The sequence below is a fragment of the Martes martes genome, assembly GCF_963455335.1.
Source record: "Martes martes genome assembly, chromosome: 9".
NCBI classification, from domain to species: domain Eukaryota; kingdom Metazoa; phylum Chordata; class Mammalia; order Carnivora; family Mustelidae; genus Martes; species Martes martes.
In genome coordinates this window covers 11,822,905-11,836,642 of record NC_137896.1, presented here as the reverse complement: position 1 = coordinate 11,836,642, position 13,738 = coordinate 11,822,905, and the positions used below count along the sequence as shown (strand labels likewise).

General features: G+C 53.9%; 1 protein-coding gene across 1 annotated transcript in view; it reads right to left on the bottom strand.

Annotated features, from left to right (window-relative positions):
- Nucleotides 1–13,738, bottom strand: part of PREX1 (phosphatidylinositol-3,4,5-trisphosphate dependent Rac exchange factor 1) — a gene marked incomplete at its 5' end in the record, with an annotated part of 175,206 nt that overhangs the window by 82,151 nt on the left and 79,317 nt on the right. The window contains 2 exons of the mRNA XM_080813368.1: nt 3,796–3,897; nt 9,136–9,240. Of these exons, the coding sequence (XP_080669494.1) occupies nt 3,796–3,897; nt 9,136–9,240 (207 nt within the window). The remainder of the gene's footprint in view (nt 1–3,795; nt 3,898–9,135; nt 9,241–13,738) is intronic.

Sequence of the window (13,738 nt, the reverse complement as noted above, 5' to 3'; positions counted from 1 at the left end):
TATTCTAAAATTATTATGATAAGGGTTGCACAACTTCTGAATATATATATATATAATTTTTTTTTTTTAAGGCCACAAGGCGGCTGAGTCCACTCTGGGAGCAAGTCTAGAGACAAAAGGCCCCAGAACTAAGCCCTGGGTCCACCTGTGCTTAGAGGCCCAGAAGGTGTGGAGCCAGCAAAGGAGACAGCAGGGAAGTGGCCACAGGTGCAGGAAACAAAGGAGAACAGAGGGGCTGGGGTGGCAGCTGCCCCCTCTGGACAGATGTGCCCATCCAGTTTGCTCCACCTGCCCCAACCGGCTTCCATGAGGTACCAGGCCCTCGTGGGGCCCAGTCTGCCTGGAGCCTGGAGGGCAGAGGCTATCCCGGGCGCCACTATGGGTCCTGAGCCGCGCCAGGAGCTGGGGCACAGTGAGTGGCCCGATGAGATCTGTGCATCACCAGGAAACAACCCAAAGGGACAGTGACAGTCAGCCTCCCCTCAGGCACCTGTCATTTGAGCACCAGGGGCATGACCTCAAGCCTGAATCATTTCCCTGGAAACGTCGACGGAAAATTCAACAAAGCCTAAAAACGCCAACCGTCTATCCTGAGCCTGGGCCGAAGGCTGAGATAGAATGTTCCGGCTATTCTTAGGCAATGTTCAAGTTCAGCTTTTTGGGGCCGTTCCCAATGAGGCTTTCATTCTGGCCTCTTCTCTCTTCCCCCCGGGCTCCCTGATCCCGATCGCCTGCTGGATTCGGAGTTCAGCTCCAACAAGGGGGCTCAGAGGGCCACGGAAACATCTGCAAGGGCGTCAGAGATGCGGAGGCCAGAGGTGGAGACACTTGAGGGACTGGGCACATGGTATCGTCTTTTAGAATCCTCTGGAAAATGTGACAGGAAGGAGGAACTCAGGAGGAGCATGAAGAACTGCCCTCAGTCCCAGCTGTGTTCTGATGCAAATGTTCCAGCTGTGGGTGCCAAAGGCCAGGACACTGAGCGAGCCCATCAGGCGGGGAGCATGGCATGTCCCCAGAGGACTCGAAGGCCCTGCTGGCGGGTCCCCCCAGTCCTATCGGAGCTCCAGATAAACACAGCTGGAGACTGAGGAAACGGGGCGAGTAAACAGCCATTTGGTCAGGAGAGCAAAGCCACAGCCTGGCTTCATCATCGTTTCCTGTGGGCAGTTACTCCCCCGCGGGTTGCCAGCCAGTGCCGTTCCTCCCTGCCTGCTCTCCCAGGAATCCAGAGCCCATGAATCCCACCAGGCCAAACAGAAGCCCCTGGGCCTAAGCGGGCCTCAGAAATACCTGGGCCTGCCGTTGTGAGCTTCGAGTCACACACACACACACACACACACACACACACACACACACACACAGGTCCAGCTCTGCTGGTTGTTAAAATACGTCATGGAAACTATCACTCCAAGCACCTGCTGAGACCCTGGACTTTTCTGAGATCCAGAAACCAAAGGGTTAACACCTAGGGGGCCTTGGTTGGGCGCTGGGGCTGGAGCTGGCATTTCTTCTAATGGGTCAGATGTTCCAGGTTTGAAACCCCAGGAAGAAAAGAACGAAGCAGCCACTGAGCCACAAAACACAAGGCCACTGACCATCCCAGACCCCCACCTAGGGAATGGAGAGGGTCAGCGTTCCCAAAACCCAAGGACTTTGGCAGCCTGACTCCCCAAAGTGCTCAACCGGCAGCACGGCCTAGTGGTCAGAGGGCGGGCCTCTAGAATGGGCCCAAATCACGACTCCTACTACTTCACCGTGAAGAGGCCCCTTCCTCTGTGCCTCAGTCTCTCCAGTGGGGCTAATCACAGTGCCTCCCTCATCACGTCATTCTCAGAATTAAGGGGGAAATGCTCAACCATCCTAACAGCCCTGTCTGTACCAATACAAACCCTGTACCACAGCTGAGTAACTGAGGCCGGGGAAGGTGACTCGCCCAAGGTCAGGCCGCTAGTAAATGGCGGAGCTAGAGTTCAAACTCAGGCAGCCTCTGGCTACAAAGCCTGGCACTAATCCAGGGGTCAACAGACTTTTTCTGTAAACGGCCAAACAGTAAACATTTTAGGCTTTGTTGGCTACATCCGGTCTCTGTCACATATTCTTCTTTGTTTTTTGGGTTTTCTTTTCTTTTTAAACAAGGCTTTAAAAAATGTAAACATCATTCTCAGCTCATGTGTTGTACAAAAACAGGCCACAGGCTAGATCTGGCTCACGGGCCACCGCTTTGCCAACCCCTGCCCTAAACCACCACAGAGTACTACCTCTTAAGGGCTGGCAACCGACTCGAGTTTGGAGAACACACCGAATGGATCAAACAAAGCAGATCTATAGGTCCAATTCAATCCACAGGCTACTAACTTGCAAGTTCTACCTGGAGCTTTTCCTGTACCAAGGTGAAGAGTCAGCTACACACAGCATTTCAAACATTTGGGGTCAAAGCAACTACGAGAATCACCACAGACGGTCCTCTTGAGATCGCAGGGACAGACAAACAGCAGCAGGCTAGAGGAGGGCCAGAGAGAACTTCGTCCCACCAACCGTGGCTGCACACATTACAGGCGTGTGGTCATGGACAGGGCTGATGGCCCCAGAGAGGGTCTGGTCCAGCTCACAGACTCAAGGGTCACCCACCTTGTCCAGCAGAAAGTCAAGTTCAAGAGTGCCCTAGTAATCCTCCCCTCCCCTCTGCCTTCCAGTTCATGGAGCAAGGATGCATGTGGCCCCATGCATGAGTGACAGGTGCATGAATGAGGCACCACCAGCCACATTAATCCCCCAGTGGGGACCCTAAGGAACAGCTGTCAGATGGAAGGCCTTCGGGATGGAGCCAGGGGATGCTTGGGCCAATAAGCCACCATTTCCAAGCACTGAAAACCCTGGGCGGAGAGCAGCGGCTGGTGGCAGAGCCATCCCCCCAGCAGAGGATCTATCTGCCCAGGAGCCGACTCTGAAGCTGAGAACTATGACTTCTTGGGCTGCCACACAAGCAGCAAACCTTCCCCCAGTCCGCCCCACCAAGACCAAATCAAAGATAAAGACAGCAGGTGGCTGGTTATTTGCACTGGGCCCACTCAGCAGCCCCTGTCCTCTTCCACAAACAGCCGGGATTGTGATGGGGAGATCCTGCGTTCCCCACACACAGACCCGTGGCCGGCAGGATCATGTGAGGCTTGGAGGTCAGAGCTCATGCCGTAAGTCGGCACCGGTTAGAGCTCATCTGCTCAGTGTGATTGGGTCAGGCAGGGAGCACCTGATCCTGGTATCAGCCCATTAGAACATAACACCACCCAGCGTACGGCCCTAGACCACGTCTCGACCGATCAGAGCCCTGCACTGCCCAGTGCCTCGCCTCTGGGGTTAAGTGCGAGTCTAAGCACGTGGGAGATGGGTAAATGGCACAAGCAAAGGCTTCATGTAATTGGTCCAAATTAAACCACGAGACTTGGGCCCAGACTATTCAGAACATCACATTCTTCTGGCCACAGACAGCCGAAGCCTGAGTGACTCTCGGGCCTTGAGTCAGAGCTACTAGGAGAGGTTCAGGCTTTCCCGCTGCCCTTGAACCTGACGAGGTGTGCGGCCAGAGGAACGCAGCCATCTGCTACCATGCCGAATATAAAGCAGAACTGAACCCAAAGAGGCAGGGTCCTGGTAGGCTCCAGCCCGGCCCAAAGCCAGCACGGTCCCTGCATGTCTCAGCCACTTAACTAACAAGTTTTGCTTTGTGTGTAAGCCAGTCAGAACTGGGCTTTCAGTCCCTCAAACCCAGAGAAAGGAGCCAGGTGACTGTCTCACCTTGAGAAGGAGGGGGTATTTGCAGATCCTCTGAATCGGAGACAGCAGGTAGCCCTCCAGAGGGATGTCCGTGGTCTTCCGGCCTCCCAGGAGCATGCAGCTCTGCAAAGGGACAGAGGACCTTCATTACAACCCACCAGGGACGGCAGAGGCATTTGGCTACCTTCAAATAAGCAGGGGAAGCACTCTCAAAACACAACTGCAGACCTTGGAGGCAATTTAGCAACACCGAGAGGAGACGGAAATATGCATCATCTGTCACCCAGCACAAAGCCTAGATCAGGGCCTAGCAACCTGTCCCGTCCCCTCCTCCCACCTCCTGGGCCAAATCCCACCGCTCCCTGTTGCAACAAGCAGGGTCTCACTAGAACACGGCCACATCCTTTGTTTACGTACCTGCACGTGCTTGCTTCCAAGCAAGTGTGGCACAGATGAGCGGTTTAACAGATAGCCTACGGTCACAACACCTGAACTGTCCACCACGATCTGGCTTTTTACAAAAAAGTGTGCTAACTCCTGGTCTGTAGGACCTACAGGAACTTCCAGAGACACACACCAGGAGACAGGAACAGGGACATTCAGACCTGCCTCGTATGGGACAGCACAAAAGGGAAAGCGACCTAAACAGCCACCAAATGAAGGATGGAAAAACATGCTTCTCGGGCTAGACAGTGCCACAGTCCATGGTGTGGAAAACGGGGGGTCGGGCACCACTCGGAGCAACACAGACTAAAGGATGTGGCTGCTACGAACCCATTCATACAAAGCTTTTAAAAACACACACAACAAAACTAGGCATTGTTTGTGGGGAACACATCTGTCGTCAAATACAAAGACACGGATGGAGGAAAAATAAACCAAATTCTAACAGGGGCTGGTTACCTCAGTAGAGGGAGGGTAACAGGATTTGGAAAGTGAACTGAGTCCCCCCCTCCGCCCTGTGACCTCCTCGCCGTCCTGTCCCAGGCTTACTATGTGCCCATGACACGCCTACGTGCTCACTTGCACGCAGGAAGAAGGGACAGACTAAGGAATGAGCGACCTGCCAGCCCAGCCCACAGTCCCCATCTTCCTCCTTGACACCGCGCGGGCAGACTGCTAATGACACAGAAACTCCTGCGGCAAAGAATTCTCATCCTATCACTCGTTCATTCCCTCATTCATTTGTTCTGTGAATATATACTGTGTGCGCACTATGGGCTGGTACAAGCACTGGGGCACCTGCCCAACAGGGCAGATACATTCCTTGCTTATATTCAAGTGAAAACAAGCCCAGGGAACATTTGCCCTGTGCCTACCACGTGCCAGGTCCTGTACCCTGTGCTCCGCCTGCGTGTGAAGTTCATCCTCATAGCCCCAGGATAAGTGGGGACGTTATCTCCCTCTTCCAGACGGGGAAGTGGCACACAGAAGCAAAAGGATGGGTCCGAGACCCAGAGCTACTGCCTTGCAGGGAGCCTGGTGGGCCCTCTCCTTGGAGAAGCAGAACCCCGGGGAGCCCAGGCCCCGGCTCTGGCAGGAGCTGCACGGCCCCCGAGCCCCACACCTCCCCCGGGCACAGATGGGGGATCGGAGCTGCAGCAGCTGGGAGATGCCAGGCCCCACACTGCTCACACTCAGGCCTTTGTCCTCCGAGCCAGGGCTCGCCACAAGCTGCCCTGGTGATGTCAGCTCCGGGCAGAGAGAGGGGAGCCTGGGGGTAGGGGAGCACTTTCCAGAAGCCCCGAGGACCCGGCAGGAGAAGGGTCTGGCTCTTTGTCCAGGATCAAGGGGTTTTCACATAAGTGTCAAAGCTGCCAACCACACTTCTCCCCAGACACTCCAAATTCCTGTTTCACTTTGTTTTCATTGGGTGGGGGGCGGGGGGGGGAGGCAAAAAGCAAACACACACAGAGCTGCCATTCACTGTTCTAGCAAGATGGCACTCCAGGTACGATGGGAAGAACTTTTGAAAATTCTCTCTTTATTTTTTTTTTTTTAATTTTTTATTTTAATAAACATATAATGTATTTTTATCCCCAGGGGTACAGGTCTGTGAATCATCTGGTTTACACATTTCACAGCACTCATCATAGCCCATACCCTCCCCAGAAAATTCTCTCTTTAAATGCTGCTTCTTCACAGGACTGATCACGGGAGCGGTCGCACTATGAGTGCATTTAGTGCCTGTCGCTACATCCCGCTGTAAGAAAAGCTTTTTGAGAATCTCAGATCCCTTCCACTGCCTAAAGGTTCCTTCCGTTATCTGGCTTCTCTCTTCTGATCTCACTTCCTCCCACTTTCCTCTCAGACTCTCCAATCCAACTACCCTGGCTTTCTTGCTATTCGTCAAACACTCTCCTGCCTCAGGGCCTTGGGACGTACAATTCCTCTCCCTGGAATGATTTCCTCCCAATACTCCTTGCCTCTCTCCCTTACTTTACCAAAGCCTCTGCTTAAATACCACGTAAGCCAGGGTTTTCCCACAGACCAATCTAAAATAGCAGCCACCACCCTAACTCCCTCCAAACATCCTGCCATCCTTAACTTACTGTATTTCCTCCAGAGGATGTAACACCACAAGACATGGCAGGTAAGTTTCTCCCACTAAAATGGCTGCTCCATGAGAGCAAGGCCTTTTCTTGCCTCGGTCACTGTTGTACCCCAAGACTTAGAATGAATGAATGAATGAATAAATGAATAAGTTACCCCATTTTACAGACAAGAAAACGGAGTCACAGAATGAGGAAGTCCCCATCCTATCTCTCAGCGAGCACACAACACATCCTGACTGGAAAGCCAGATCCCGTCTGTTCCCAACGCCTTAACAGCCCACGGAAGACTCAGACAGCTCTTCTGTCAGTGGCCAAAAGCTGGAGACACCAGCAGGGAGGGAGGAAGATGATGCATGGGCTGGCACTGCCCGTGTCCTCCCCCTGCCCAATCCGGCCCCATTCAGCTGCTGCTAAGAAGACGGCAGCTGGGTCCACCCGGAAGACCGCAGGAGAGAGAGGAAGGAAGGAAAGAGGAAGTGGGGCCCTTCCCTTCCCACACCCCTGCTCACACCATCCCAGCATTTCCTGCTTCTCAAGACCCAGAGGAGCCCAAGGGGACACCCCCAGGAAGAGGGGCCCTGAGCCAGGAGCCTAGAGCCTGGGCAGCAGGGACTCCAGGACTCGAATCACAGAAGCACGGCCGTGCAGGGTCCCGTGTTACAGGACTTTATCCTTGCTTTTGGCCCCAACTCTTTAATGAATGTAAGTACAAAACTGGAACGGCGAGGACGCAGGTAAGAGCGGCCAACAGCATCGGTCCCGAACGTGAAGACACTCGAGACCCATTGCCCTTCCTCAGATGCTCCCCAGAAATGGACCAAGCAACACGAACGCACTAGTGAAGGAAACACACATTCTGAATCCAAATTCTGGAAATTCTTTGTTGGAGACCGTGCATCAGGGAGATGTGCAGGTAAGAATTTCATTGTGCAGTGTGGCCCCCTGGGCAGACGCCTCACACTCCTTGTGCTGTGTCAGTTAGCTGTTCTACTTGTTGTGCTTTACTCTCTATGTGCTGCTGGGAAATAAAACCGAGCTTGGGGGCCGCGGTGTTGGTCTTTGACGGAATGAGCTGGGGATCTAGAAGTGAGAGATAAGGGTTCGAACCCATGAGACGCTCGCTTTGGGAAGTCACTCCAAATTTTAGAGTTCTCAAAATCACCTGCTGGCAAGGGCCACACGGTGTCCCCTACTGTATTATTCCATGACAAGAGAATTTTCATCTGGGCACCCAGCTGCATGTCCCAGCCTCCCCTGCAGCCGGGTGTAGCCGGGTGGTGAGGTCCTGGACATGAGTAGAAGAGATATGGGCAGCTTCCTGTGTGCCCTTAAAAGGAGAAGGGCAGGCCCTCCTTCCACTCCCTTCCTGCACCCCACTACCCAAATGTGGAAGTCGTGAGAGGTCAACTTAGACCACAGAGGTGAGCGTCCAGCCCAGGCCACTGGCCTCAGACACTAGGGCTCCCATCCCAGCCTCAGGCTGTCTACATCCGCGCTGCTACCATGACAGAGAAATAAACGTCTACCTTGTTTAAACCACGGTTATTTGGGATGTCAGCAGAGCAGACAAATGTGTATCTTAACTCACACACAATACACAGTGGCTGGTAAAACTTCAAGGAAATCACAGATGAGAACCCTTCTACACAAGCAAAGCTCTCTGCAGTTGTAGAGAAGACCATCGGGGATGTCTGCCTTCTGGCCTGACCAACGTCTCTTCCCAACTTATGCGCACAAGTGCAAACCCACTGTCCTTTAGGGCTCCACCCCCCTAGGGCCTGTGGTATGGGTGGAGTTGACTCCGCCTCCCAGCTCCAGCAGTGGCCAATCAGAGCAACAACCAAACCCTCCACCTACAGCAATTGGTTCAGGGATAAGGTCTTGAGCCAAGCTGAACCAATGAGCATCAGACCCAGGATTTTTGCTGTTACCTACTGGGAAAGAGGAGCTTTCTTATCTCAAAGTTGCTCTGCTATGAGAGGCATAAGCACAGAGCTGCTGGAGGCCTCACTGGCACCACGTGGGGAAGCCTCCCTGGAAATGGAGCCAAGGCAGAGAAAAGCAGAACCAAGAAACACATCCCTGATGACATATTTGAACACCTAGATTCTGCTGTGCCTGAAGCCCTCTTGGGTCTTAAACTTCCCAGAAAAGGGAACCCATAAAAAAAATTTGGGGGGGGGCGCCTGGGTGGCTCAGTGGGTTAAGCCTCTGCCTTCGGCTCGGGTCATGATCTCGGGGTCCTGGGATCGAGCCCCACCTCGGGCTCTCTGCTCAGCGGGGAGCCTGCTTCCCCCTCTCTCTCTGCCTGCCTCTCTGCCTACTTGTGATCTCTGTCTGTCAAATAAATAAATAAAATCTTTAAAACAAAAATTTTTGGCATAAGCAAATTTTAACTGGGTTTTCATTCACTTATAATTAAATAATCCTAAGGATACAATCATTACTACCATTTATTGCCACTCTTATTAAGATCGTTACTTTAGATCAGGAGTTGGCAAATGTGGCCCTAGGGCTGGATCCAGCCCGCTGTCTGTTTTGTAAATAAGGTTTTACTGGAACCCAGCCTTGCTCACTCCTTTGCATATCATCTAGGGGCAAAACAGAGTCGCTGTGACAGAGAGTGCGTGATTCAAAAAAGCAAAAATCTGGCCCTGTATAGAAAACATTTGGTGATCCCAGAGTTACCCCAGTTGTTATGACCAGCTGACCCAGGCCACACAACACGGGTCGGCGTGAAGCTCTCTTGTGCCCAGAGATTCACAAGCCTGGGCTGAGCGGAAGGGAAGGTGACAAGCACACTTACCAAAAGGAAGGCGCGCACAGTGGGGATCTTGTTGAGCTCCACAAGCAACCGCAGGGCCTTCTCGTGGTTGCTGCAGTACTCCTCATACACGCAGAACTTGTCCTTCTGCAAGATAAGGACAGAGTCTGTGGGAGCGAGCCCGTGGTGGGAAAGCAGACGCACTGAGACGTGCCGATGGCTGGGCCAGCCTGGGAAGAACCCCGGACCCTGAGCCACCACAGAACAAGAGGGACCTCAGGCAGGGTGCCGTCCACTCACTGTGGGCTTTGCAGCCTCCGCTCCTGCCCTGAGTCTGCACCCAGCAGCCTGAGTAACCTTTCAGGAAGCGGCACGGCCCAGGGTGAAGTGCACAAACTCAGAGCCAGCGGCCTGGGCTTACAGTCCTGGCTCCGCATCTAAGTATGAACTCGGACAAGTTCCCTGGCCTTTCTGTGCCTCCACCTCCTCATCAGGAAGGTGGAGTTGTTCGCAGTCGTTAATTCATGGGGTTGTTAGAGGGATTAAATGAGTTAAAACATAAGGCTTCGGCATATGCTAAGTGCTCCATAAATGCCCATCCTTTGCATTAAATCACAAGTCAGGCTGTGTCACACCCCTGCTGAAAACCCCCCAGTGGTATTCCACTGCACTACGAAAGAAACCCAACACTTGATTATGAATTTCAAGGGCCAGATAATGTGACCCTGCCTTTCTTTGACCTCATCTCACTGGGCTTCCAGCTACTCCTTGAACATGCCAGCCTATTCCCACCTCAGGGCCTTTGCACTTGCCATACCCTCTACCCAGAACATTCTCCCCCCAAGCCTGGCTACTCCCCAACTCAGATTCCACCTCCTCAAACAACACCTGGGCGACCCTAGCTAAAGCAGCCAGCCAGGTGTAATCCGGAATGATTCAGATTATTTGTTTATCTGTCTGTTCCCACACAGCAGTCAGCTCCCTGAAGGCAGTGACCACATCTGTCTGGTTCACTGAGGTAGTCTCCGATTCTGGCACAGTGGCTGGCACACAGTAGGGCCCCAGTGAACACTCGCTACCCAGCTGAGCTTTAAACACCTACTATGTGCAATGCCCTGTATATATGAACCTGAAAAATCTAAAGAAGGCTCAGAAATTTGGGGGGGGGGGCCGGAGGGAGTAGAGCCCTGGTCGCTGCCACACAGCAGTGGCACTCTTGAGGCAAGGGGCTAGCTCTGTTGACCTCCAAACGCCCCTAAGCCCAAAGCTGGACTCCATCCAGTCTAGAGGTCACCTGTGGGTCACCAGGTCTCTAACCATCAGTCAGGGCTTCCGGCACTCACAGGAAGCTCTGCGCGGAGCATCCTCAGCTCCAAAAGGCTCACAGAACACCACCTCCCAACCTGCCAAACCCTAAATAAGGATGTCCTGGGTAAGGCCACTGGACAGGAAGGGCTGAAGGGCTTCCACCTCGGGCTGAGGGCTGGGCGGGAGACCCCAAGAAGCTAAGGAAGGAAGAGGTGGCCCAGCAAAGCCAGCCAGTCATGTTGCTTCGAAACAAAGCCCCCGTCATCCTGCCGATGGAGCAGCTGCAGGAAAGAGCAAACCAAAGAGGAGGGAGGATGGGTTTCAGAATCAGTAAGCTGCCCCAGCCCGCCCCGACCCAGCTCTCGGGGCAGTGAGTGCACAACCTGAGCAGACGTGCTCCGCAGCGAAGGGCCCACAGCCACAGCCAAAGGCCAACACGGCGGAGTGTGTGCTGACCCCTTGGTCCCTGCCACACTCTGCCCCCCTGGAATGCGGGGACACTCAGGCACTCCTCACCACGACCTGACAGGTAATGACTATCTCCTCACTGTCATAGGGGAAAACCGAGGCCAAGTCACAGGCCCAAGGGCTCACACCTGGTGAAGCGGGAGCACCGGGGCTCGACCCCTTGGAGCCCCCTCACTGATGCGCAGCTCCAGGTCACGGCAAAAGATGGGGACGGGAGGGGAAGGCCAAAGAGGACAAATCTTGAGCCACAGATCCACAAACTAAGCTCAGAGCGGGGCTAGAGATAATGGGGACAAGCTTAGAGTGACTCTAGAACTACACCCCCTGGGTCAGAAGCCCAACCCCATGTTCCCCGAGTAGTGGATAGCCTTGGGCAAGCTGCTTCACCTCTGTCTGCCTCGGTTCCCTCCTCCACAAAACACACCATGACAGCCCCCCGCCCCCCCCGCTACTGGAGCGGCTGGTGAGGTAAATAATCCACGTAGAATGAGGAGGTCAGTGCCGGAGACACGTGGACTCTATAGGACATCTCAAAATCCTTAGAAGTCTAGGCTACACACACAACCAATAAACATGAATCGTTAGAGAAAAATACCGAAACAATGTCACAACTATCCAGGACAAGCCACCCTGACACATACTCCAAGGAGCGGCCAAACACTCTACAACATCCTAAGACCACAAGCAACATCTCCAGACACCACGACCCACGTTGGCACACACACAGAAACACGCGCCGCGTCCCCGACGACCTCCTCCCTCGGCCGGTGCCTGCAGATCCATGAGGACAGGGAAGGAGAAGAGGGGACCCCAGCCCCCGCCCCCCACTGCCCAAGCAGACCTCCTTCCATTTCCACTGTCTCCAGTGAGCCCAGGGGACCACTGAGGCCAGTGGAGACTGGTCAGGACAAGTCTGGACTTCAGGGGTTCACCCAAGCAAGGATAAAAAGATATGAACAGGGGACTGCCAGAAACACAGGGAGCCAGGACTCCGGGGGCAGACCTCGGTGAGGTGGGCTGCAGAGAAGGGGGAAAGGGGCCTTTCATGGCGAAGGTGACGGGAAGTGGCCTGTCTGGAGCCTGTTCCCGCAGAGGTCTGCAGGGCCCTACGGCGGGGCTGGGCTCCGAACGCAGGCACAGGGATGACAGCAGGAGGTCCCAACCGTATGTAAGGAGCTCTAGAAAAAAACTGCTCTGCAGCCAGAAAACCCTGACCTTTCCTGGGGCCACAGAACCTGCTATCAGTCCTGTTCATAGATAAGCCGCGGGAGCCTCTGGGGCCCTATCAGCATCAACCTTGTAAGCCCAAGTGCAAGTTCTCCAGCCACATTCAGAGTCCGTCTCCCCAGGCTGCCAGCTCTGTGTCTGTCACCTTTTGGAGCCCCTGCATTCTTGTCCATAAGGTACAGACAATAACGGCGTCTCCACCATAAGGTGGCTGTGAGGGTTATCAGGTGAATACACCATAAAGGCTGAAAATAGCACGCAGCGAGGGCTCACTAAATATTAGCTGTTCTTTTTTTTTTTTTTTAAAGATTTTATTTATTTATTTGACAGACAGAGATCACAAGTAGGCAGAGAGGCAGGCAGAGAGAGGAAGGAAAGCAGGCTCCCCGCTGAGCAGAAAGCCCGATGTGGGGCTCGGTCCCAGGACCCTGGGATCATGACCTGAGCCGAAGGCAGCGGCTCAACCCACTGAGCCACCCAGGCGCCCCCATATTAGCTGTTCTTATTGGGGCTGTTGTTACTACCACTATTAGGACGCCGGCAAGTTCATTATCCCACAGCGAACAGGTCTATGACAGGGGGAACAGTGAGTGGGTAGGTTCTGATGGCGGAAGAAGAGGCAGGCAGAGTGGGGAGGAAGGGAGCCGAGTGGGCTCAGAGGTTGAGAACAGGCCACCAGGGAAAGGACGGGGCCGAATCCAGGAAATGCAGAAGGCCCAGACCCCCAGGACATCTTACTCCTCAGCTGCGCACTGTCCATCTCCCACCACTCCACCCCGCCCCAGGCCACTGTGAGCTCCATGGGGGCAGGCTTTCCATCTGCTGGGTCTCTGCTGGAGTCCCAGTGGGGACTGCAGGCACCCTGAATGAAAGCAAGAAAGCACAAGGAGGAACTGAGAGGAGCCCTATAGGCCTCCAGCCAGCCCCATGCTTCTTCCAGATGACCCTGCTCTATAGTGACTGTGCCCTGGGCCCTTTGCAGGACCATGTCTTGTCTTACCCAAGCAGCCATTCCCCACTATTCCAGTCATGGCCCCAATTTCTCCCCTGGGATCCACCTCCTCCACTCGGGAGCCCACAGACCCCACTCCACTCCCAGGCACCACAAGTGAGCATATGACCCAAGTCAAACCAACTAGAGAGCTCCCTGTCCTGGCAGCCATAGCCATGTGACCCAAGCTGGGCAAGGACAGCCCTCAAAGATTCATGTCAGAATTACTGTGAAGAGAAGCTCCCTTTGAACCGTCCCTGCTGAGCAGGCAGAGTGTCAGCCTGAAACTGCTGAGGACCACCTCTCCCACCCTGTGGGGCATAAAGTAACCCCCCGAACACGGCCCTCAAGAATGAAGCCAACACAGAGGAAATTAGGGCCCAAAGATACAGACCAAGTCCTGGAAACACCATATGGGGCCCTGGATCCAGCTATGCCTAAAGCCCACTCACTGGAGTATTTCTTTTGTATGTGCCGTATGCACTGTAAAGTCTTTTTCATTTGTTTAAACCTATTTGAATTGGTAGTTTTGTCACTTCCAATGAAGACAGTCCTAATAAATGCACACTCTGAAAGGGGGAGGAAAATGAAAAATTGGACCCAAGCCTGGCGAAGTGACAGGGTCTCCCTGTCCATCTCCATCTGTACAAT